This window comes from Stomoxys calcitrans, chromosome 5 (genome assembly GCF_963082655.1).
Source record: "Stomoxys calcitrans chromosome 5, idStoCalc2.1, whole genome shotgun sequence".
Classification (NCBI taxonomy): Eukaryota; Metazoa; Arthropoda; class Insecta; order Diptera; family Muscidae; genus Stomoxys; species Stomoxys calcitrans.
In genome coordinates this window covers 58237552-58263354 of record NC_081556.1, presented here as the reverse complement: position 1 = coordinate 58263354, position 25803 = coordinate 58237552, and the positions used below count along the sequence as shown (strand labels likewise).

At 38.5% G+C, this 25803-nt stretch overlaps 1 protein-coding gene and 1 long non-coding RNA gene across 5 annotated transcripts in view; one reads left to right on the top strand and one right to left on the bottom strand.

The window, feature by feature from the left end:
* Window positions 1-12233: 12233 nt before the first annotated feature.
* LOC106093768 (uncharacterized) lies at window positions 12234-25305 on the top strand. Of its 2 annotated transcripts, none has more exons than XR_009398571.1 (3): window positions 12234-12539; window positions 12600-12747; window positions 25183-25305. It is a non-coding gene; the product is annotated as an uncharacterized LOC106093768 (long non-coding RNA). The 2 variants fall into 2 exon arrangements; XR_009398570.1 differs by lacking the exon at window positions 25183-25305 and adding an exon at window positions 12814-13144.
* LOC106092647 (exostosin-1) overlaps window positions 22310-25803 on the bottom strand; it is a 418420-nt gene continuing 414926 nt past the window's right edge. For all 3 annotated transcript variants that reach the window (XM_059370307.1, XM_059370308.1, XM_059370310.1), the window contains one exon: window positions 22310-25317. In XM_059370307.1, coding sequence (XP_059226290.1) covers window positions 25209-25317 — 109 coding nt within the window. In that variant the 3' untranslated portion in view covers window positions 22310-25208. The remainder of the gene's footprint in view (window positions 25318-25803) is intronic.

The window sequence follows — 25803 nt, the reverse complement described above, 5'->3', positions numbered from 1 at the left end:
CTGTATTGTTTTCCTTATATTATATACATAAACGACCTGTCCCAAGTCCTACCCGGCGGCGTGAATATGGCGGACACCAACACAAAGGTCCTCCTTTATGCGGATGAGATTGCCATTCTGACTGAAACTGCAGAAGGTTTACAGGAGATGGTTAATGTTCTCCATGAGCCTGGAGGTAAATCTTACCAAATCTAAGGGTCTGATTTTTCGCAAAGGCCCAAGAATATCCGCTGGCTTGAAATAGAGACCATGATGTCGAAATTTTTAAAAGTTAACCTACCTTGGTTTCGATTTAAACTACAAGCTGTCATAAAAAAAAACTTCTACGGAATTAAATTGCAATAAATTCGACTTGATGTAGATACATAAGTCATCCTAAAATATCGAAAAGAAACAAGTTTAAAGTTTTTGAATCATGTCCTAAGACAATAATGTGTTATGCCGCACAAGTTTGGGGGTATGCAAGACATGATGACGTAAAGATAATTTCTAATTTCTCGTTTTTTTTAATAAGAAGATGTTGCATCTGCCCAATAACACGCCCAACTATTTACATGTTGAATCCGGATTATTTGTGGCGGCGGCACCTTTGTACACTTATTGGAAAGACATAATAGATTTACTGCATGATAGGGAAACGAATGCAAGAGGGTCACAATTCCATGATTTCTATTCAAAACTGGAATACGACAGAATACCAGTCCTGACTGCGGAGTTTTCCTCCCGTGCCACAGGCATGATTGTAAAAGCTAGAGGTGGTCTTCTTAATCTAAACGCACGTTCGTTCAGAAACAATATTGATTTGTAACACGGACAAAATCGAAAACACCCTCTACTTTATCGGCCTATGTCCATCCATTCCATTTCCTTTATACAAATATTTAGAAAATGCTAGTGAATATAGAAGCTATATTTATCGAAGTCTAAAATAAATGTAAATTTTTGAATATAATTTGTATGCTCCTGTGATTATAATGTTTAAATAAACTTTATGCTAATGGAGTCCAATGAATATAACATGAACTTTCTGTAAAGATATACAAATAATTTAAGTTATAAGGCAAACAGCATTTTTGCTACGCCAACTATTAGATTTAAGCAGACATTGTTTCAACTTTTCTTTATATTGTTAAAAATTTTTACAATCTATTAATAAATAAATATAATATAAATAATAAGTTGTGATAATGGAGGCCACCGTAGCGCAGAGGCTACCATGTCCGCCTAAGACGTAGAACGCCTGGGTTCGAATCCTGGCGAGATCATCAACAAAAATTTTCAGCGGTGGTTTTCCCCTCCTAATGCTCGCAACATTTGTGAGGTACTATGCCATGTAAAACTTCTCTCCAAAGAGTTGTCGCACTGCGGCACGCCGTTCGGTCTCGGCCATAAAAAGGAGGCCCCTTATTACTGAGCTTAAACTTGATTCGGACTGCACTCATTGATATGTGAGAAGTTTGCCCCTGTTCCTTAGTGGAATGTTCATGGGCAAAATTTGCAAATTTGCATTTTGCAGTTGTGATGAAAAACAGAATGCAAAAAATGACAGTGCCAAGTGTATTATATTGTTTAAGAAGGATAATAATGTTAAAAAAAAATTTCTGAAAGGCTTTGAAGTTGTTTTAAAGCGTTGTGTAAGCTTCTATTGATAAATTTAAGTTTATGTCACTTTTTTGCGTCGATAAAAGGATACGGATCTGGTACCTTTTTTCACTCTACTCCCTTTCTGGCAATTATTTTTCAGCCCCGCTCCGGCATTTTTTTTTTGCTCTGCGCCCGCTCCTTTATATCTAAATTATCACACGAGCCCTTCCCGTGAAAATGATGTTAGCGAATCCGAATCTAAATATTTCAGGAGACTGTTTTTCATGATTGGCCATGTAAATTTAACATTGAACCTCTTTTAAAGCACATTTACGAAGATGAAAAATAATGTTCATAATATTTGCAATATATCGGGGTTTTATGTCGCTTACATCATTTTTCGCGACACAATGGAAGGCTTGTTTTCAATATAACATTAAAGTACAGATCGCATTTTCAATCCGATTTTCTTGAAATTTGGCACAGACGACTTTTAAGACAGAACGGAACAGACGACCATATATATGGTTCGTCCAATTTGTACTAATATTGCAATAATTTGATCATTTGTCAACTAATCTTCACGGAATTTGTCACGCAAAAAATTCCGATGACTCTTGAGATTGCTGGTATATTTTTGAGAAATCGGTTCAGATTTCTATGTGTATCGAATTTGGGCGACATCTGTTCAGATTTCTACATAACTTTCATATGTATGATTGCCCGATTTTAGCTAATGCAATTTTTACGGAATTTAGAAAAAAATTGTTCACATTTAAATATAGCATACATGTTTATGTATCGCCCCATTTTCATTTCGAGAGCTTTTACAAGCCATTTATTTGCCGATCTCAAAATTTTGTAAAATTTTTGCTTCTGCTACTGTCACTATGTCTTGATAAAATCAGGTCAGACAAGGACATAACTCCCATTATATGTATCGACCGGCTTTCACAATTTATGACCGATCTGCACAAAATCTAGTGATTTTTTTATTTATTTCCATATCTCAGGCATATTTCTTCACAATCGGTTTAAATTTACATATTGCTCCCATTGAATATGCACCCCTCTGCATATCTCCGCTAAAGTCCATTACAATTGGTGAGGATTTAGATAAAAACAGCATACAATGATATGACCTAATGTAAACTTATAGTTGTTGTTGTAACAGTGTGTTGTACACTGAGGCGGCAGCCCTTGCCGATGAGGGAATCCATCGGGTCAATCCGGTACTTCCAACCGGCTGCCATGGGTGCTGAGTGTAAGTGCATAGTGTAATATATTATTTCCCTTACTATTCAATGCCTTTCCTTGTTTTACATTTACAAAGGTATAACTTACGTTATAAGTAATAATTTGTTACGAAACTACCTAAGATAAAAATCAATTTCCTGTTTAAATAGTAAAATTATTACTTACAGTATTATTGTGTAATTTTGATGTAAGCGACATCTCGCAACATCTTACGGTTACGGAAAATGTGTTCGTCCTTTTTCCATCTTGGGACAGCACCGTAGTGCCTTCTCCGCACGCTTCTGGTTCGGGATTGAAAAGAACCCCGGACTCTGGTTTTGTTCATTTTTCCAGAATCGTCTCCATCATCGATCGCTGTCTGTGAGGTGTAAAGGGTGCATGGAGTGGGCGCATATCCATTCTTGCTCTGGCCTTACGTCACCACGGGAATATGTTAGCACTGAATATATTGCAGGGTGCTGTATGAACATGGACAGCAGTGGGTCACAAGCGCCGTCTTTTGCGTCCTCGTCATAGGACTATGTGATCCATCATCGTTGCAATTGAATTGCTACAGCCTCCGAGGTAAGATCGGGCTGATAGTAGATTTTATAAGTCGGACGATCATATTAGTTGCTGCAATCCAGGAGACAAAGCTGACCAACACCTGCAGCCTTCACAGTTGTCATGGATACAATGTGCTACGTAAGGGTCACTTAAGGAATGGAGTTGGGGGATTGGCCAACCTCCATTCTCCCCTAGGTAACGATCAGCAGGGCATTGCTTTGACAGAGCAGATTGAAGACTCCACGTTTTGCACGGTGAATGAGGATGTCCCAACTAGGATTACGAGCACGTGTAACAACTCGTCAGACATTTCCATTGCATCTCTTGATTTCGTGATCCTGGGCATAGCTTTGACAGAGCAGATTGAAGACTCCACGTTTTGCATGGTGAATGAGGATGCCCCAACTAGGATTACGAGCACGTGTAACAACTCATCAGACATTTCCATTGCATCCCCTGATTTCGTGATCCTGGCAAGCCGTCATTTCTTGGCAATCAAACCACCTCCTCATAATTTTTACCATCGACCGACAGCCCGACTTCATAACCTTAGAGAGTTGCCGTTTCAGTGAACTGACACCGCCCTCGAATGTGGTAGTTGCCGAGAGGAAATTCCGAGACATCATTAAGGCAGCCGCCGTCCGCTTTATACCAGCCGGTCGAATACCACAAGTGCCTCCCAAATTCCAGGCGCTGGCAGTGGTACTCGCAGGCGAGCGTGATGGGATTCGTTGCACGGACCCCATTAACCCCAGAATCAGCGCGCTGAATCTGAAAGTAAACAGGTAAAATAAGCGGAATTTGTGGCTGGAACAGTTGAGATAATGTAACTTGGGTACTGGTTAAGGCAAGCTGTGTCTACTGTCTACTGTTAAGTCACTCTCCAACTCCGGAAGAAGGGATGACAGGACCTCAGTCATTTTCGACTTAAAATGTCATGACGATAAAGAATATATATATACTTTATGAGGTCTTAGACGCATATTTCGAAGTGTTACAAACAGAATGGAGGAGGCCACCGTAGCGCAGAGGTTAGCATGTCCGCCTATTACGCTGATCGCTGGGCTCGAATCCTGGCGAGAGCATCATGAAAATTTTCAGCCATCAGTACCATCTGGTATGGCAGCCATGTAAAAACTTCTCCACAAAGAGGTGTCGCACTGCGCCGATCGGGCTCGGCTCTAAAAAGGAGGTCCCTTATCATTAAGCTTAAAACAAAACTTTAATCGGACAGCACCTTAATGGAATGTTCAATTAGTATACCCTCATCCTATGGTGGAGGGTATAAAAATGAATGCATTTGAAAGTAACAGCATTATTTGCTTTTACTTAATGAAGGCAAGTCAAAAGCGACGAAAATATGAGTGCGTTATAAAAGCGAATGGTAGCAATCTGTTCGAGTTTGTGAGGAGGAATTTATAAGCGAGCGCTGAAGGAATGGTCCGTTTAGGTCGATTTCTTGGTCTTTAAGGACACTTCCACACTACCGAAATGAGTTAACTTACGACATAATTGAATTATGGAGGAGGAATTTCAAAGCGAGCGCTGAAGGCACGTTGAGTAGCAACAAGTGAGCGGCAGCTAAAAAAGAAGTTCTCGACGGCAAAGGCCCGTTGCTCTCTAGACCAGATCATGATAACAACTGGCTGGAGAGAGAAACAAACTTGCGGACTTTCCCCTCCAGATCTCGACTTCTTCCTCGCCTAACTGGAAAGTTTTTAAAAAATAAGTTAGTTTCCCTGGCGCACCATGTATATTCTTTGTAGGGTCGAAAATTGATATTTCCCTCTTGGGTATAAAAATGTGTATTTAAAAGATTTTTATTTTGTCCGAGCGGAGCGGATTATGAGATTGGAAAACGCTCAGGGTTAAAAAAATATCGCTCCCGTTCCGGCAAAAGTAGGTCTGCTCCGCTCCACACTCCAATGCACCCCGAATCCGTGGATAAAACTGAGCGTTGCCATATGACAACACCAGGGCTGTTAGGGTACTGCATTTATATTTTAGGAAAGATTAAAGCTTATTCACAGATTCTTCCCATTGTCGCCTTCTGGGTCAAATTTGTCGTAAAAGCACACGATGTTCGGAAATTCACCACCTTCATGCAACTTGGAACTCGTTTTTTGATCGACTCGGGGTAATAGTCATACCAAGCAAAAGTGAAAGGATTCTGAATTTTAGTTTACTTCCACACATTTTTGCCATTCGAATCAATACAAAATATGTTCACACAAAAAACAAATTTGGTCATTTGAACTGGTAACACTTCGCATCAGCTACCCTGTTAAAATATTTAATACTAAAGAAAGCAACCAATTTACAGTTAACAAGTAAGAGCGTGCTAAGTTCGGCCGGGCCGAATCTTACATACCCTCCACCATGCTAGCATCTGTCGAGTTCTTTGCGCAGTATCTCTTTTTAAGCAAACAAAGAATAATGATGGAGGAGGAGCTATATCAAGTTATAGTCCGATTTGGGCCTCAAGAAACAAAATCGGGAGATCGGTTTATATGGGAGCTGTATCAAGCTATGGATAGATTCTGACCATATTGCACACGTATGTTGAAGGCGCTGGGAGAAGCCGTTGTACAAAATTTGTGCCAAATCAGATAAGAATTGCGCTCCCTAGAGGATCAAGAAGTCAAGATCCCAGATCGGTTTATGTGGCAGCTATATCAGGTTATGGACCGATTTGGACCATACTTCGCACAAACGTTGGACCACGTGCAAAATTACAAAACACCACGTGCAAAATTACAGCCAAATCGGATGAGAATTGCGCCTTCTAAAAGCTCAAAAAAAAAAGAATTGCGCTCCCTAGAGGATCAAGAAGTCAAGACCCAAGATCGGTTTATATGGCGGCTATATGAGGTTATAAACCGATTTGAACCATACTAAACACAGTTGTTGGAAGTGATACCAAAACACTACGTGCAAAATTTCAGTCAAATCGGATAAGAGTTGCGCCCAGTAGAGGCTCAAGGAGTCAAGACCCAAGATCGGTTTATATAGTAGCTATATAGGGTTATGTACTGATTTGAATCATACTTAACACAGTTATTGGAAGTCACAACAAAACATCTCATGCAAAATTTCAGCCATATCGGATGAGAATTGCGCGCTCTATTGGCTCAAGAAGTCAAGATCCAAGATCAGTTTATATGACAGCTATACCGGATTATGAACCAATTTGAATGGTACTTAACGCAGTTGTTGGAAGTAATACCAAAACACCATGTGCAAAATGTCGGACGAGAATTGCTCGCTCTGGAGGCTCAAGCAGTCAAGACCCAAGATCGGTTTATATGGCAGCTATATCAAAACATGGACCGATTTGGGCCATTTACAATCCCAACTGACCTACACTAATAAAAAGTATTTGGGCAAAATTCCAAGCGGCTAGCTTTACTCTTTCGAAAGTTTGCGTGCTTTCGACAGACAGACGGACGGACATTGCTAGTTCGACTTAAAATGTCACGATGATCAAGAATATATATACGTTATGAGGTGTTAGACGAATATTTCGAGGTGTTACAAACAGAATGACGAAATTAGTATACCCCCATCCTATGGTGGAGGGTATAAAAACCCAGCAATGCTTGGTCCGAACTTTGGCACCTGAGTGAAAATAAAATTGTTCCATTAGTTTCAGTTACAAATAATTTCAATTTCTCATATATTTTCCATTGTATGTTTATCATTTTTATTATTATTGTTAATTTTTTGTGTTGTTCTTTTTTGTATGCCAAAGGAGTTTGGTGGTAAATATATAAAATATCATACAATAATGATGAGAATAATAGTAAAACAGTCATACTCATTTACAAAGAAAAAAAAAAACTACACATTAAGAGGTATGTGGGGATATATAAATATACAAAAATATGTAGTACATATCTATATATATATATATATATATATATATATATATATATATATATATATATATATATATATACATATATATATATAGATCATCATATGTATGGCTACAACATAAATCGTTTATCGTACATAATAAATTGAATAAAACATTTTGCACAAATTTCTCGTTGTTATTCTTGTTTTTTTTATTATTTAAATGAATTTAAAATACACGCTTTAAAAGCATTAAATGGCAACTGAGAGTTATAACAGACAGAAATATAACAGATGACCCTGAAAGAATGCGGGGTTTCTTAGGAACTCAAAGGCAGCAGTGTTTCATCGCAATGACAATGATTGGGTATCTATTCTGCTATAACGCATTATTTGAGGGATATCTGTATTGAAATTTGTAAATTTCTATTGTATTACACTTTTGTTGTATGCATACTTACACGAATACAATCGCACTTAAAATAGTTGGCTAAAAACAAAAACAAAAAAAAAACGCCTAACTATGTTTCGAGAAATAAACGTCTCAGACAAAATTGTATATAACTAAAAATTTCACTAAATAGAATTTAAAACAAAACTCCCGCGAGAGTAGGTAAAATATTAAATTAATCTTTTCATGATATGCCCTAGAGCCTCGAATATTTTACATAACGGCGATACTTCAGTGGCATAGTTTGTGGTGTCGTTAGAAGCAGCAAAAGCGACGAAGGTACAGCCCCTTCCCCTTTTGCAGCAAAATATAATTATTATAAATCTCACATTTTCAAATAATTATTATTGGCATTTATTGTGGCATCACTAATTAATTTGCAAAGCTAACCGACCATATTGGGAAAATTCTTGTTTTGTGTTTCGCTCGTAATTCTGGTACACATGGCTAAACACAATAAATCATGGTAGACTTGTGGCCCAACAACAAAAGAGTAACTTTTTGGATTTGCAATATCAATTCAATTGCTTTAGGACTGATTTGGTAAACAAGAGGGTCTAATTGCTGGAGTTCATTGCATTTTTGGTGGAAACCAAATTCGCCATAATTTCAGTCACAAATGAAAATATTGTATTTAACTAAAATAACTGATTACGTTATAACAATCAATAACTGGCATTGTGTCCTATGATTAGGTTGGGTACAAAGCCAATATGACAGTCAAGGCTTATATGTACCATGCAACAATAAGCACACCGTTTGAACTGTTTGGGCTAATTTTTTATTTTGGCCTCGAGCCATTAGAAGAGGCACGGTGGCGCAAAGGTAAACGTATCCGCCTTTGACGCCCAACGCCTGAGTTCATAACAACAGAAAAAATTTCAACGTAGGTTATCCCCTTACGAATCCTGGCTACATTTGTGAGGTACCCTGCCATGTGAAAACTATTCTACCAAGTGGTGTCGCTATACGGCACATCGTTTGGACTCGGCATTGATATGAGAGAAGTATCCCCTATTCCTTAATGAAATGTTCATGGGAAATTTAGTAAGTATGTCACTACAAATTTAATATTGGCGAAAAAATCAGATACATTAAATACAAGGCATACCTCTTCAGTCTAGATGTGTTCTACAGTAAACAGCATAAGCCGAAATCATATTTTTGAAATGCAGACAAATAACACTGTTCGACAGTAAATCAGGGGCATGGGAATTTCAGCTGGGTATAAAAGTATTAGGTCAGCAGCGCAAACGACCAAAAGGTTTCTCAGTTCTCATGCCAAATAATTTTATACCCTCCACCATGGGATAGGGGTAACTAATTTCCTCATACCGTTTGTAACACATCAGGATTCACTAATAGAAGGTTAGGTCACATGTAAAAACACAAAGTGGACAGGCCCCATAAACATCATTAAGGATGTCAAATCTGACGATTGAAAATGTCATCATATAGGAGAAAACGTAAACAAAGAATGAATGTAAAGAGAACAAGTTGACATCCTCAATGCCAAGTACTGCCAAATATTAACAAAAAAAAGTATATCGGCTGATCGCTTGGCTTAACCTTATTCAGTGAATCCTGGTAACACATCGAAAGATTCATATGAGACCCAACAAATTCTTGATCTTCTTGACATCCTTGGTCGATTGAGCCATGTGCGTCCGTCTGTCGAAAGTACGCTAAAGTACGAAGGGATAAAGCTAGGCGCTTGAATTTTTTGAGTCGGTTGGGATTGTGATTGGTTCATATCGGTCCAAGTTTTAATATAGCTGCCACATAAACTGATCTTGAAACTTGACTTCTTGAGCCTCTAGACAGCGCAATTCTTATCCGATTTGTGTAAAATTTTATATGAGGTGTTTTGTTATGACTTCCAACAACTGTGCAAAGTATTGTTCAAATCGGTTCATAACTTGATATAGCTGCCATATAAACCGATCTCGGATCTTGACTTCTTGAGTCTCTAGAGTGCGCTATTATTATACGATTTCGCTGAAATTTAACATGAAGTCTTTTGTTGTGACATGCAACAGTTTTAACATATAAACCGATCTCCGAATTTGACTTTTATTAGTCTCTGGAGGGCTCAATTCCTAATCGATTTGGCTTAAATATTTTTTCGCGACTTCTCCTATGAACTTCCAAATACATACCAAATATGGTCTGAATCAGTCCATACTCTGATATAGCTCCCATGTAAACCGATCTCCCTATTTCACATCTTGATCCACTATAGGGCTCAATTCCTACCCAATTTAGTTGAAATGTTGCACAACAGCTCCAACAGCATGGCGATTATTATCTAATATCCTTTGTTTGTCTATAAAGAGAATCGGTCAAAAAACTTGACAAATGCGATCCATGGTGGAGGGTAAGTAAAATTCGGCCCAGCCAAACTTAACACGCCTTTCTTGTTTTTGCCTTTTTTATATTACCTTAGCGGAAGGTCTTTTTTCGCGGTATTTTCGAGATGCATATTTTTTTCTGTCAGACAACACGCAGGGTATGTCCACTATGAATGCAGTACATTGCGTTGACGAGACGAAATTAGAAATTGGAGGGGGGAAAAGAATGTAGTGCTTATTGACATTTGTATTAGCCGGAAGCCGATTCCACATACGAACGCTTCGGGCGAAATAAGAATTATCTCCATAATGCATTGTACGGTACGCTGGCCAATCAAATGCAAATGGGTGTGAGTTTCTGGAATGCCTAGTATCCCTGACATACATCCTTATTTCAGGAATAAGAAGACGAATATCAGACGAACACACACCATGAAAGTACCGATAGAACAGCGCCAAACAACCCACATTGCCACGATGATCAAGGGAGGCAATAGAGTTGGATACCCCACTGTCCCCAATCAACGCCATCGCTCTCCTTTGTACCCGGTCCAGTAGCTCCAGGGATGATTTTGAAGCTCCAGCCCATACATGTGAGTTGTACTCCATTTTCGGCCTTATGAAAGTGGTGTAGATGTTAAGAAGATCAGACGAAGTGAAGTAATTCTTACACCGTTTAAGGAAGCCTAAACACTTGAATGCTTCTTTCGACACTTCAAATACATGTTTAGCCCAACAGACATCACTTTGTATTTTCATGCCCAGAACATCAAGAGCCTCTGATTGCTTAACATCTACACCGTTGATAGATAAAGGTTATCGTAATGGGTCAGCGAATCGTTTGTGTGACAACAAGCAGCACTGAGTGTTCCGTGCATTAGAATCTACTCGATTCATTCGACCCCACTCAGAAATGCCTTGGAGATATGCAGAGCCACAACCCTACTCTTACCAAGCTGGTGGATTGAGCGACTCCAACGTTCCGACAGAAGTGCCATGAGGTCGCCCGTAGAGCGATTTCTGCGGAACCCATACTGTTGGTCGCTAAGAAGGCCACTAGACTCTAAATACCTCACAAGATGGTAATTAATCATGCTCTCCATGTCCTTGGAGAGAGCGGAGCATATAGCAATTGGCCGATAATTCGTAGGGTTGTTTACCTCACCTTTCTTGGCAATTGGCTGAACGTTGGCAATCCTCCATCGCGCCGGGAAGACTCCCGCAAGGTAGGCAAGGTTGAAAAGGTTGCGGAATGGACGAGAGAGCGTTGAAGAACACTTGCGTAACACAAGTGTTGATATTCCATCCGTGCCCGGGGATTTATTTACGTCTAGATCCTCAAGAACCTTGAGTTACCACGAGTTCGAAAAATATTTGGGGCATGACGCCAGATACATTTTCGATTGAGGGGATTGATTGATTGCTATTCGACAGGGAAGAGTTCTCTGCAAACATATCAGCCAACCGGTTAGCCTTATCAACCGGATCAGTGAACGTTTGATCATCCTTTACAAGAGTTGGAATAGATGAAGAACTACCCTTTACTATTTTCACGAACAATAAAATTTTTTTAAATTTTTCGCGCCTAAGCACATTGGCACACGAAGATCTTGCCTGCTTGCAGTTCTGTATTGGCATTTTTATCCAAGCGCCAGTTCCTGAATGCCACCTCTTTCGATCTGACAGCATCTCTGCATGTCTGGTTAAACCAATTTTTGTCGTCTGATTTAGCCGTTATGGTCTTAACTGGACTAAATTTTCTCATTCTATTAAGAAACAAGGGATAATTCTATCATATCAATGAGCGCTGTCCGATTAAAGTTTAAGATCAATTATAAGAAGACTCCACTTTTACGCCGAGTGCAAACAGCGTAAAGGAGGACAAATGCCACCAGCATGAGTAAAGAAATATCAACCTTCATAGGCAGCCATGCTTACCCCTGCGTCACGAAGCCGTACCAAATTGAAATAAATTTGAATTTCTCGAGCCGGGAAATCCCACTTTTTGAAGGCGAGAATTGCCAGGAAAATTTTTCATTTTTCGGGAATTAAGAATATAGTCATTCAGACAGACTAAAATTGTATTTTAAGAAGTTTCAAAAATATTCTTCTAATAAAAGTCAGGCAAAATTTTCTGTAATCTTCAAAAAAAAAAATCTCTTAAGTGTTTTCAAAGAATATTAAAGGGTAACGCATGAAGTCAAAAAAAGTAGTTAAAATGTTAAGTAAAACCACACTAATTAAGATATAGCTGATGAAATGTGGTAGGCTTTTCGTTCGACCAATTTCAATAAGAAATATTTGTACAAAATTTGAAGTGGATAGCCTTATTCGTGCGAAAGATGTGTCCTTCCAACATTTGAATGTTGCGAATAGAGAAATGAAGTTAGTATATCATCGACCATTGTTGTACTAAAGGAAAGGAAATATTTTTCGAAATTTTTCGATTTGAAAGAAGTGAAATGAAAACGAAATTCCAAACGCTTTTTCAAGTTAAGTGAAAAGCTCATAACTTTCCTTTCGTTATGCGTCCTAAATTTCTTTTATTTCAGCTTAGTAAGCCGTATTTCAGCTGGTATCTGGAAATAGTTTTCCGCTTAACCTTTAGCCGCATAACTCTGACGATTTCATGTCAATTTAACAGTTGGATAACTGTAAAATTGACATATTGGTGTAATGCTGCATTCCAGCAAAAACTTGGTAAGTAGATGTCATTATTTTTGCCAAGTAAAATAATGGATAACTTATTATCCTTATTATCCTCAGATTTACTAGCTGCTAAAATATAATGATTTGTTTTGTGTTACCGGTAGTACAAGCTCAAGCCGGTAGCTCAAGAATAAGCACTTATTTGTAATAATAAAAATAAATCATAATTATAACCTTGGTATTGGTAAAATTGCTATTAACAAACTGCTGGCAAAATTATCTCGTACCCCATGAGTGCTGTCCGTTACAAGGTTAAGCTCAATGATAAGGGACTTCCATTTTATTGGCGAGTCTGAATGGCTTAACGCAAAGCCACACCACTTAGTAGCAGTAGTAGGGAAATACTGTGTCGCTATTATAATATAAAATATTTTTCAATTTTTCTACCTCTCCACAAATCCGTTGATTGTCCCGCATGATGTGGGCGTAGTATTAAAGAAATAAAAAATTTAAAAATCATTTTGCTGATCCGAGATTCGAATTCGGGACACTTGTATTGTAAATCTTCTGCTACCAAATTCACTCCCATGTGTTAGAATATTGTTTCTATAAGTAGAATATGTCAAACATAAACACAACGGTATGGCCATCTTTGATGAAATAGTATTCAAGTTTGCTTTTGTGTTGTTAGCTAATATTGAAAGGAGAAAATAGTGTATTATTCAGACAATAGTAATGTGGATGAGTGCATAGATGCGGAAGGTTCTTGATTCAACTCTCGGCTGCGATGAAGGTAAAGTTTTAATTTCATTTATAATTTGAATTATTCATATAAAATTTGTCTTCTTCAAAGAGACTGAGCATTGAGAAGGTGGCGGTGGGGAAAGGCGCGAACACATTTGAGTCTAAGTAGTTATTTTTTAGCAAGGTTCAATAATATGTCATTATTTTTTGACAACTTGTCTGCTTAGGCATAAGTACTTATTTTTGAACTATTGGTATGCTTGCGCGGAAGGACTTTCCTCCTAGGACATCGCCATGTTAAAGTAATTAGAAACGATGCCTAAAAATAAGTAGTTATTAGTTCTTTAATAAGTTTACCTTTCTGGTTATTTGGTAATGAGAATTTTTGCTGGGATGTTTATGACGCTTGGTTAGGTCCTTTACAGACTCACTTAGACAATTTTAAGACCATTGTAATACCACAGTAGCGACAGACCAAGGCTTCTGGAGGGGAGCGAACCCACGACCCCTGCACTGGTAATCCAAGTACGCTACCAACTCGGCTACCGGGGCCCCCTACACGCTTGAAAAGTTCACGCTTATTGTTTTAAAATCGTCTATGTTCCAAATAGTAATTCCTAAAGTAATAGTCTTTTAATAGTTCAAGGGTAATTTGAGTTAATATGATGTTCGAGGCCAAAACCTTTGACTTATACGTAACCAGGATTTTGTTCAACATGTACTCAGTTTTTATGATTATGAAAATAGAAGAACTAGAATTCGAGGGAATTCCCGGGAAATAAATATTTATATTATTGTTTTCTTAGGCTCGTAAAAAGCCGGGAAATGCAAAACCCTACTACACTCATTGCTCTAACAAGACCAACAAACTCTTCGCCACTTTAAATGATATTTCCAGTACAATAATCTATAAGAAAACGAAATAGAAACATTATAAAATTTGTATACAAATAATATTTTCTTTTTTGACTTCTATTATCCTAAATATCAATGATTGGAATAAACTAGTCATACATACAAATACATACATACACAAAGGAGAACGTGTGTGTTGGTGTGTGGGATTACGTTCATAGCTTTACACAGTATCCTTATTTGTAATCTCACCTTTTTCTTATATTTAGTAAATATTTACAATGATAGATGGTAAAATAGACAGATAGATTGATTGCAAGGTAGTTTCGATAGCAAAACAAAGGGAAGCCAAAGAAATGAAACATAACACTGGAGATGACATCATGAATTGCTTCTCGATATTGAAGGGGTTTTTGGGGGAAAATAAGGGAGTGTTTGCTTTTGCCTATTTCAAAGCAAATAACAAATCAGTCAAAGAATCGAGGGTAAAGGTAAGTCATTCAATCCTTTTCGAAGAGCACATTTGTTGAGAAAAACGACGAAGAAATTTTGTTATCAATAAAAGCTCCTTGCTCATGAAAATCTCTACATTGCCACATTTTTATTCTACGGTTGTTTTTTCAACAACATTTTTCAAAGTCTTAGTTTTAATGTGAGGGCTTTCGAATTGAAAAACGAACACTGATATTTCTAAAAAATATTTAATCGCCTTTACTCAGATGGTCGAAGGAAAGTTTCCATATTTTGTATTTTTTGTAATTAAACGCTTAAAAAAAGAAACATGTTTATGTAGTAAACGCTTGCCAACGCTTGATTCACTCTTTGAAACAGTTTCGAAATGCAAATTGTCTTAGGCATTCTTAGCGAAATGTTCCACATTTGTGAAGCAAGAAAAAGTGTCAGGGGCAAGTATGATGAATACGGTAGATGATTCAAGATTACAATAATCTTCTGGCCAAGAAAAACACACAAACAATGCAATGACAGGTAAGCAGCTTCATTAAAATAATGTAAAACTCGTGAATTTTTGTTTCGAGAGTCATTTCTTACTGACTAATGCAAGCGGCGTATATTGTAAAGTTCTTTATAAACAGTGCGACAGTGAGGAAAAAAACCATACGTCGCTACTCCCGCACAATCGAATGGGTCAATTATGGATAGTATCTTACATGCATGTATTATTTATCAATTGATGCCGATTGTAGCGTTTTGACAGCCAACGCAATTTTTTCCTACTGAAATCTATAAATAATTCTTTTATTTTTAATTTAAAACGTCGGTGGTATACTTATCTAGTCATTCCGTTTGTACCACTTCCCAAGATTAATCAGCGACCCTATCTTATATATATTTGTGTTTGTTTGTTTTGTATAGACTCAAAAAAGGCTGAACCAAGGTAATCACAGATTGTGTAGGTTGGTCTGGAAGGAAACATAGGCTATATATATTTTTGATACCGGGAGGGTGGCTGACCCTCTCCCTTACCCCAAAAGTACTTCCCAAAAATAAAAGTGAACCGATCGGGACAGTATGGAATTCAAATGAAAGGTATTCAATAGTAGAGTACGAATTTCATTATAAAAGTTGGGTCAAAGTACCTGGGGGGCCGCCCCAGCCCCAAAACCCCTTAAAATAGGTTTATTTGACAATATGGGACTCAAATGAAAGGTATTCGGGAGTCAATTACGAATATGGTCAGGAAGTAGGAATAGGCTTTATAATTTATTGATAAGGGAAGGGGGCGGACCCTCCACCGTTACCCCAAAAACACAACCAATAATTAAAAGTGGACCGATAAGGACAATATGGGTATCAAATGAAAAGTATGCGTGAGTAGATAACGAATCTGGCGTACAAATTCAAGTCCAAGCATTGACAAAAACGCCCAAAATGGGCACATTAGCCAATCACGGATACATGGCACTTGGTTTGTTTGTTCCGTATAGACTGAAAAACGGCAGAACCGATTTTTTTTTCGAAATTTTCGCATATTGTGTAGGTTGTTCTGGAGGGAAACATAGGTTATATAATTTTTCGGTTTCGGAAGGGGGACGGACCCTCCCCTTATGCAAAAAACACAACCTAAAATCACAAGTGGACCGATCCGGACAATATAGGTATTAAATGAAAGGTATTGGAGAGTAGAATGCGAATATGGTATTAAAATTTGAGTCTAAGTACCCAACGGGCCGCCGCAACATCAAAACTTTCCCAAACAGACATATTGAGCGTTCATTTCAATATGGGGCTCAAATCAAAGGGATTCGGAAGTAGATTTCGAATCTGTCATACAAAATCAGATCGAAGTATTGGGGGTCACGCCAACCCTGAATAACGCCATTAGACCCATTACGACTGCATGATACTTGGCTGAACCGATTTTCTTTAAATTTTCGTAGATTGTGTACGTTTGTCTCGAAGGTAACATAGGCTTTATAATTTTTAGATATCGGGTGGAGGCGGACTCTTCCCCATACCCCAAAAACGCCACCCATATCCGAAAGTGGTCCGATGGGCACAATAAGGGTATCATATTGGTATTGGAGACCAGAAAACGAATATGGTATTATAGTACCCAGCGGGCCCCCCAACCCCAAAACTCCTTTAACCAGATATATTCGAAGTTCATGTCAATATGGGACTCAAATGAAAAGTATTAGGCAGTAGATTACAAATATGGCATAAAACATTTGGTCCACCCCCAAATACCCCCAAATGAGTATATTAGCCGATCATGGCTATATGGGACTCAAATGAAAGGTATTAGGGAGTAGATTACGAATATGATATTAAAATTTGCATTCAAATCTAGGTGGAGCTTTCTTCCTAAAGATACATCAAATGGGTTATTAAACCCATTATGACAATATGGGACTCAAATGAAAGGTATTGATAGTAGAAAATGAATTTAATATCCAATTTTGGAGCCAAGTGTTTTGGGGTACGCCCTAAAGCACCTCCTAAGTAGACTTCATTTCCGTTGGGAATAAAGAACGAATTTGATATCTCCATCTCTTTGGAGAAAAATTTTTAAATGACCATGCATGGCGTTGAACCTCGCAAATGTCGCCAACATTAAGAGGGTAGAGAGATTAAGATAGTAGAGAGTTAAAGAAGGCACAGCGGAGCGGGCCCGGTTCGGCTAGTAAAGTATATATGTTTAATCTTGATCGTCGTCTTGATATTCTGAGTCGATACAGCAATGTCCGTCCGTCTGTGAAAATCGATCGGAAATTCATAGAAATTTGGCACAAATACTTTAAATTGATGTAGGTCGTTGGGGATTGCAATTGGGTCATATCGTTTCCGATATAACCCCATATAAACCAATCCATCATTATGATTTCTACTCAAAATTGGCCATCCTACGTTGCTCAAGCGCAACAGTAGCGACGTGCCCAGTATTTCCGAACAAACAGACGACCATTTTTTTAAGTCGCTGTCAACAACGCAAATGATGGTCGTATGTCAAGACTTACTCAATACGATTATGCTAGAAAATGCCAAACTTTGTAATGGATATGTCAGATGGAACCTGGCAACACCTGAGTGGTCTACACCAGAAAATTGTCTATCTTTTGATTTGATTTTTTGAGTATCTGCGAGAAGCAATTTGTATTCATTTATTATTTTTTTTAGTTTCGGTATATAAAGAGAAAGCGTGCAAAGGACTTGACAAATACCATCATGGTTGAGGGCATATAAGATTGGTTTCAGTTTTTCCCTTGTTTTTAGGATTAAGGGCCACAATTTACGAATTTTGCCATATTTCGTTCCATCGCTTTTCTGTTGGTGGTTCATTGTGTCCTTCACGACATGCAACTGTCTGATTGGAAAACATGCTGATAGAATATAGGTTCGAAGTAATGATTTTTTATGTTCATGGATTGTGAATTTCCCGCCTATTTTACAACGAATAAACCTGTCTTTGATGCTGGAAATTCTCGGAAAAGCCAAAAATTTTTGATGAAAACACAGTTTTGTTGAGAGCCTATGTGGTCTATATCTACTTTTAGACCTACGTGAGCGGTAATTGGTATGGGTGATTAAAGACGTAAGTTCACATTACAGTACATACCACATTTTAACCATGAACTCAAACGGACGATCGATTAATATACGTGATTTATCCGGACTTACTGGTCATCTAGTGGGTTTTGGAGGTATTCGTGTCTCAAATATCAACGATTTGCTGATTCCGTAGACTAACATAAATAAGCTAAGCGCCCCGGTAGCGGAGTTGAAAGCGACCTTGGATTACGTCACCACTGTGATATCAGAGTGGACGATGGAGTCCTTCATCGGCAAGGGCTGCCGCCTTAGTGTACGTGTTCGTGCTTTGGGAGAGGTACATCACGGAGTGCCTTCTCCGTACGCTCCTTCTCCGTGCCAAGATTGAAAAGAACCCCGGATACTGGTTCAGTCAGTTGAATACCCAAAGTGCGGCCCGATTTCCCGGCACAGGCAGTAGTACTCGCAGATAAGCCTAATGGGATTCGTTTACCCCAGAATCAACGGACCCCATTAACCCCAGAACGGACGCGCAGAGGAATAATATTGGGATCTGTCAGGATGCCGCTTTTTGAACTGCGACGGGTTATCTCCTCAGTTCTCCTCGTAGACCACCTCCATCAAAGATCCTACCCGTGCGAACACAACAACCAAACAAAGATCCTAGAAAATCTTGTGTCCCTGACGAACCTTCTTACTTTAGGGATAAAAAGACGTGTCTTAGCGGAGTAAACACCATGATTGTATCGATTCAACAGCACCACGCTGCCCACATTCCGACGGCTCTCAAGGGAAGCAATAGAGTTGCATACCCTACTATCGGCGATCACCACCATCGCTCTCCCCTGAACCCGGTCGAGTAGCTCCATGGAGGACTTTGGAGCAACTGCCCATAAATGGGAGTTATATTCCATCTTAGGACTGATGTAGGTTAATATTGAGAAGATGACAGGAAGTGAAATACTTTTTGCACCGCTTTAGAAAGCCCAAGAACCTGAATGCTTCTTTCGAAACTTCGAATATATGTTTTGACCAACGGACATCACATGTATCCTCATTCCTTGAATATCAAAAACAATACTGCCGTTAGATAATGACGATCCTAAAGAGTCAGTGTATCGTTTGTGTTACAACAAATAGCACTGGGTCCAATTCCTTGAATGACAGAAGTTGCTGTCATCCGCGAATGAGTAAATCAGATTCGAAGTCTGACCCAAAAGATTGTCAGTGAAAATAAGTCAAGAGCTTGTGGTACACCTGCGGTCAACTGGTATTCAATGGATGAAACCCCATCTATAACAACTCGATATAAATCGAACGAAGTCATTACCCATACCAATAGCAACTAGCTTTGACAAAAGTGCACCGTGCCAAACCCTATCAAATGCCTCAGAGATATCTAGACTTTACTCTCACTCCATCGTTCCGACAGAAATGCAATTAGGTGTCCCGTGGAGCGATTTCAGCGGAACCCATACCGCCGGTCGCTAAGAATATCGTCAGACTCCAAATTAGTCACAAGATGGTTATTAACCATGCTCTCCAAAACCTTAGAATGCGGGGTGCATGGCGTAATTGGTCAGTAATTCGCAGGATTGTTCGCCTCGCCCTTCTTGAGGATCGACTGAACGTTCGTAACCTTCCAGCAAGCTGGGAAAATAACCTCGCGGTAAGCATCGAAAAAGACTTATACAGTACAAGTGTTTATATACCATTCGGGCCCGGGAATTTATTTACGTCGATATCTGCAAGAACCCTTTTTTTATCCCTCGTGTTCGAAAGAATATCTGGAGCATAAAATCAGATACGCCTTCAATCGCAGGGGTTGCTTGTATGCTTTCCGACAAGGAACAATTTCCTGCAAACATTTCAGCCAGGAGGTTAGCCTTATTAACCGGGCCAGTGAATAACTTGACATCTTTAACTAGAGTGGGGATAGTCGACAAGTTGGCCCTTACTCTTTTTACAAAAGACCAAAAGCTCTTACTTCCCCTTGGAGAAGCAATGACTTTAGCACGCAGTATCTTGGCAGACGAAGTTCTTGCCTGTTTGCGCAGCAGTTCAGTGGCGTTCTTGTTCAGACGCCAGTTTCTAAATGCCTTTTCTTTCGAACTAACAGCAGTTCTGCCTGTCTGCTTAAACCAACTCTTATCTTTTGATTTAACTAATAGGGTATTAGTGGGAATAAATGACTTCATTCCTATTAGGATTATCCTTTCTATCATTGCAGGCGCAGCATTTATGTCGTCGTTTAAGAAACAAAGTTTCCAATTAATGGAAAAATGATGGAATAATATAATTGAGCTTGGTCAAACTTGCTTTTTCGTATATGAAAATTGTTAGCTTCAGGGCTGGGAAAGAAGCGGGGCGAAGTGCATGATTGGAGTTACCAAAAGGTGCAGGAATATTCACTTTATACTTTCCGGCATGCAAAGTTAGGAAAAGCATTCCAAAACTATGTGGCTTAAACTAGACTTGAAGAGGTCGCCCGCTTTGCTGTCACTGGGTAGAACAGAGGACTCAGTTTTTGTGTCCGTCATGACAGACTGACGGTTGCCAGTAACGACTTTTGCAGGAGCTTAAAGGCATCGAAGGAAAAGAGATTATAGACCAACTTCTGTGTGTGTGCCGCACACTGGCAGTCAGAAGGAGTTACACTTTAGGTTCTTATTTTTTTGAGAAATAGTCTGAATGCAATAGCAAGTTGTTAGGTCTTTTCTTCTTCCTTCTTCTGTTCCTGTGGTATTACAATGGACGAAAACGTCTAAATGAGTCTGAGGGCAGACCACCACTTAAACCTAACCTATCCTAGGAAGAGGTGAAGAATATTGTTTTGGTGCCTTTGGACCCTCGAAGTATGTGACGGTTCATTCACTAATTGCGTCAATTCATTCTGTGAGGCGAAAAGCTCGACGTATTGGCTCTCCGGAGTCGTATGGCTCGAATGGGAAAGCCAGGAGGAGTTGTGGACATTGAAATCCCCAGCAACAACGATTTCACAGTCAGAAAAGCCCTCCAAAATTTCACTAATTTAATCAGAAAGGGCGTCAAAGCCAGTCCCTTTCAGTGTTTGGACTTCTATAAAGAAATCCGAAATGCAGTACGTGTGTTCCAATCCTGAACTTAATCCAAAGAGAGTTAAATTCTGGATTTTGGGAGCCTAGGTGTTGTTGTTTCTGGAACACAAATTTATCATGTGTATATACCACAAGGCCTCTGTGGAAAACAAAAAGAAATAGGGTGTGATACCATGGAACATCAAAATCAGAATCCCCATGGACCTGGGTTTCACAAAGGGTTAGAATATCAGGCCGATGGAAGGGAATATAGGAATATACCGCGAAAAATTTTGACCTTAAACCAGGAATGTTGGCAAAATGTATTTTAAATTTACCCACCATTAAGCCCACCAAAAAAGAAACAAATAAAAAGGTGCTTAAAGGTGCTCCACCCTGGATCGCATTTGTCAAGTTCTCTGAATGACTTTTTCAATATAAAGGGTGATTTTTTTGAGGTTAGGATTTTCATGCATTAGTATTTGACAGATCACGTGGGATTTCAGACCTGGTGTCAAAGAGAAAGATGCTCAGTATGCTTTGACATTTCATCATGAATAGACTTACTAACGAGCAACGCTTGCAAATCATTGAATTTTATTACCAAAATCAGTGTTCGGTTCGAAATGTGTTCATTCACCGTAACGTTGCGTCCAACAGCATCTTTGAAAAAATACGGTCCAATGATTCCACCAGCGTACAAACCACACCAAACAGTGCATTTTTCGGGATGCATGGGCAGTTCTTGAACGGCTTCTGGTTGCTCTTCACTCCAAATGCGGCAATTTTGCTTATTTACGTAGCCATTCAACCAGAAATGAGCCTCATCGCTGAACGGTGAATGAACACATTTCGAACCGAACACTGATTTTGGTAATAAAATTCAATGATTTGCAAGCGTTGCTCGTTAGTAAGTCTATTCATGATGAAATGTCAAAGCATACTGAGCATCTTTCTCTTTGACACCATGTCTGAAATCCCACGTGATCTGTCAAATACTAATGCATGAAAATCCTAACCTCAAAAAAATCACCCTTTATATATATATAAGCTACATCAAGCTATTGAACGATATGAACCGTACTTGTCATGGCTGTAAGAACTCTGTGGGAAATGTGTAGTCAATTGCCCCAAATATACCGGTCCTAAACGGGAGAATTAGTTACCTTTCACAGGATATATCCTGTGGAACAGGGAACGAAAAATTCCAATTGTCATAACTTATGATACTTAATTATTTTTTAAGGGCTGGGAAATTCGTCACCTCGAGTGACAAGCCCTTATAAAAGTGATAGGTTTTTTCCAAGGGGACGAGAACTGGGACCGGTCCCTATCACCGGAGGACCTATCCCGTGACAGGTTTGGAACCTGTCCCGTTTTCTGTGTGGAAGTCATAGAAAAATACCACTTCCAAAATTGCAGGCAAATCGAGTTAAAATTGCGCCCTTCAGTGGCTCAGAGTGTCAAACTGGGAGATAGGTTTATATGGCAGCTATATCAGGTTATAAACCGACGGACATGGCTAGATCGGCTTTAAGTGTCATTACGAGCAAGAATATATAGACTTTATGGGGTCTTAGACGAATATTTCGAGGCGCTACAAACGGAATGACTAAATTGGCATTCCCCCATCCTATGGTGGAGGGTAAAAAAGGATCGTGTAACGTTTTGGCAATTCACATGTAACCTTGGTTGGCACTGTACGGAATCTCGAATATTAAAGTGTTCCAATCAGAAGCCAATGGGTATGTGTTTATTAATTTTTAATTACAAAACTTTGGGGAAGGAGGGTGCAAAATGTAAACAATTTCCGAATAAGGAAGTTGGCAGGAGCTGTTTTTAGACCGCTGTGTGATGTCTAACAATTAACAGGTTTTTTAAAACCCAAAAAAAAAGACTATTTCATAGTTGGCGACAGGGGAATGAATTGGGGAAAGAGGGCTGGTAGATTAGTCTCAAATTCAAGATATGTATTATCGTTATATGGAGCTTGAGGGAGGGAGATGGGGTGGCATGATGATATGATGAAATTCTTAACTAAATGTAGAAAATGTGTAAATGAACCTGTAAGAAAAACATTCGCAAACTCTATCCAAGGCTATGGTAGCAAGGAAAAGCAGCTCATTTCCATTTTTGGAAGGCAAGCACACAAGCGGCAGCTGTTCTCCGGGTAGCAACAAAAACCCCCACAACACTATAGTGGCTGTAAGGTGAGCTAGTTGGCTGGCTGAGTGTTTGTTTGCTTGGCTGGTTTTAAATAAAATTCCCATAAAACGAAGCTCGTATTTGTTTGAAAAAAAAAACGTAGTGGGCTTAAAATAAATGTTTCCAAGGAATTAACAAAAACTTGTGCTTTTTCTTTTTGGCCATGGAACACCTTGAGTTGGCAGTTAGTTTCTTGGGCACATTTTGCCGCACCTCTTTTGGTCCTTTTAAACGGAATGTTACATACACTTTAACACCTTTTCTCTTTTTTCACACTTTGGCCAGCAGTGGTAATCCTTCGTTGTCGTTTATTGTTTCGGGAAGGGTAAGGTAGGGTAGGGAAAATTGTTGAAGACAATGTCAATGTGAGTAAAAATACATGAGAAAAAATTAAAAAAAAAAAAAAAAACTTTACAACAATATTTAGGGAAGGGGCAAAGAGGGGCGAGCGGGAGCTGAGTTAAATACAGAAACTTGAACGGTTAAACGAAACCCTCAATTCATGCTGCTAAAGGATAATGCTCTCCGGAGAACGACGATGATGTGAAGATGACGCTTATGGTGACAATGATGGTGTGCTCTGATGACATTCAACATTCATCCAACAAAAGGCAAGAGATATCTCTGATACACAATTGTCCCCTACCAAAAGCAAAAGGAGTGCAGTGCTCCTGGCAAGTGCGTTACAGTGTATCCTAGTCAAGTGTTTTTCTTTTCTTTGTGGGGGGGAGGGGTTATTATTATTTTATTTTCCTGTTTGCTCTTCCATGTAACATGAACAGATGGCATAGTTGTAGTAGTGGCAAACTATGTTCGCATGGCACCTAAAGTAGTTGTGTCATTTCAGAGTTCTCTTCTCCTCGTCCGTGGTGTGAAAGAAGATAGCCTTCGTTATTGTTTTATGTTTAGTTTTCTATGCTGCTATGGTTGCTGCAACTCTTCCTTTCTTTTAATATGGCATAATGAATCTCTTAAGCGTTTTTGCATTTTCTTTTTCTTAAAAATCTGTTCTGGTTTTTGTTTCCTATGTTGCTTGTCTTTAATTTGACAACGGCATCTCTTCGTCTTTTGCTTGGATTTTGTTTATTTGTTGTTTTTTTTTTTTTTTTTTTTGCTTGCACAAGTCCTTGCAAAGTGATTTGCGTGGCGTTGCAGTTTTGGGGGAGTATCTCCTGTGTATATTTCTTTGAATTCTTTACAGAGAATGGGAGGATTAGTGTTTTAGATTGGGAGTGGGGGTTAGGTTTTGGTTACGGAAAGGGTTTGTTATATCTATGTTATTAATGTTATTATAATTATTGTTATTGTTATTTATATGTATATGTATATATATATATATGTATAATTTATATATGATTTTGTTTTTCTATCATTTTTTGTATTTTTGTGTATGTATATGTTTAGAGTTTTTGGCTTAAAAAACTAATAAAATATTTAATATTTTAACTAACATTATTCAATAATTGCTTAATGTATAATTGGATTTGGATATTTCTTTTGTTGTTGTTGTTGCGGCTGCTTTTTGTTGCTACTGCGATATTTTTTGTTTGTTTTGTTGCTGTGTATGGCTGCTATTTTGATTTATTTGTTATTGGTTTTGGTTTTTTATTTCCAGATTTACAAGCTATTATTTATGGAACGCTAGCTGCCGACCAATTCAATTTGTCGATACTTTTTTCGCAAATTCGATACAGGATCGCGATACAGAATAGGATCTAAACGCATATTGGAACGTATGAGTGGCATGTATCTGAAATGAAAAAAAAAAAATATATATATATATATATATCTAAATTATCAGTTAATAAATTCAGTAAACATAGGTTTAAAGTCAAAAATAAAAATTGTTATATTGTTGACCTTAACGGATAATAGTATTATGCATGGTTCGGCTTTAGGTCATGGACAATTATTAAATTCAAATGCTGGTGTTTTTAAAAATTTTTTTATTTTAAATATTTCCAATATTGCGATTGCCACCGGTAGTCTTTTTCAGAGGATGGATAAATTTTAAAACAAGTGAATTTATTCCTTACACCATCCAAATAATTTAAATAAAACAATTAATAAAAAAAAGTAAAAGCGTACTCTGTTCGGCCGTACCGGATCTAATATACCCTCTGTATATCTCGTACATAGATCGCATTTGCCAAGTACTATTGTACATCAACTTATTGACCGATATGGATGGTGGCTGTTAGAAGTCAGAAATGAATACCCCTCCAAAATTTCACTA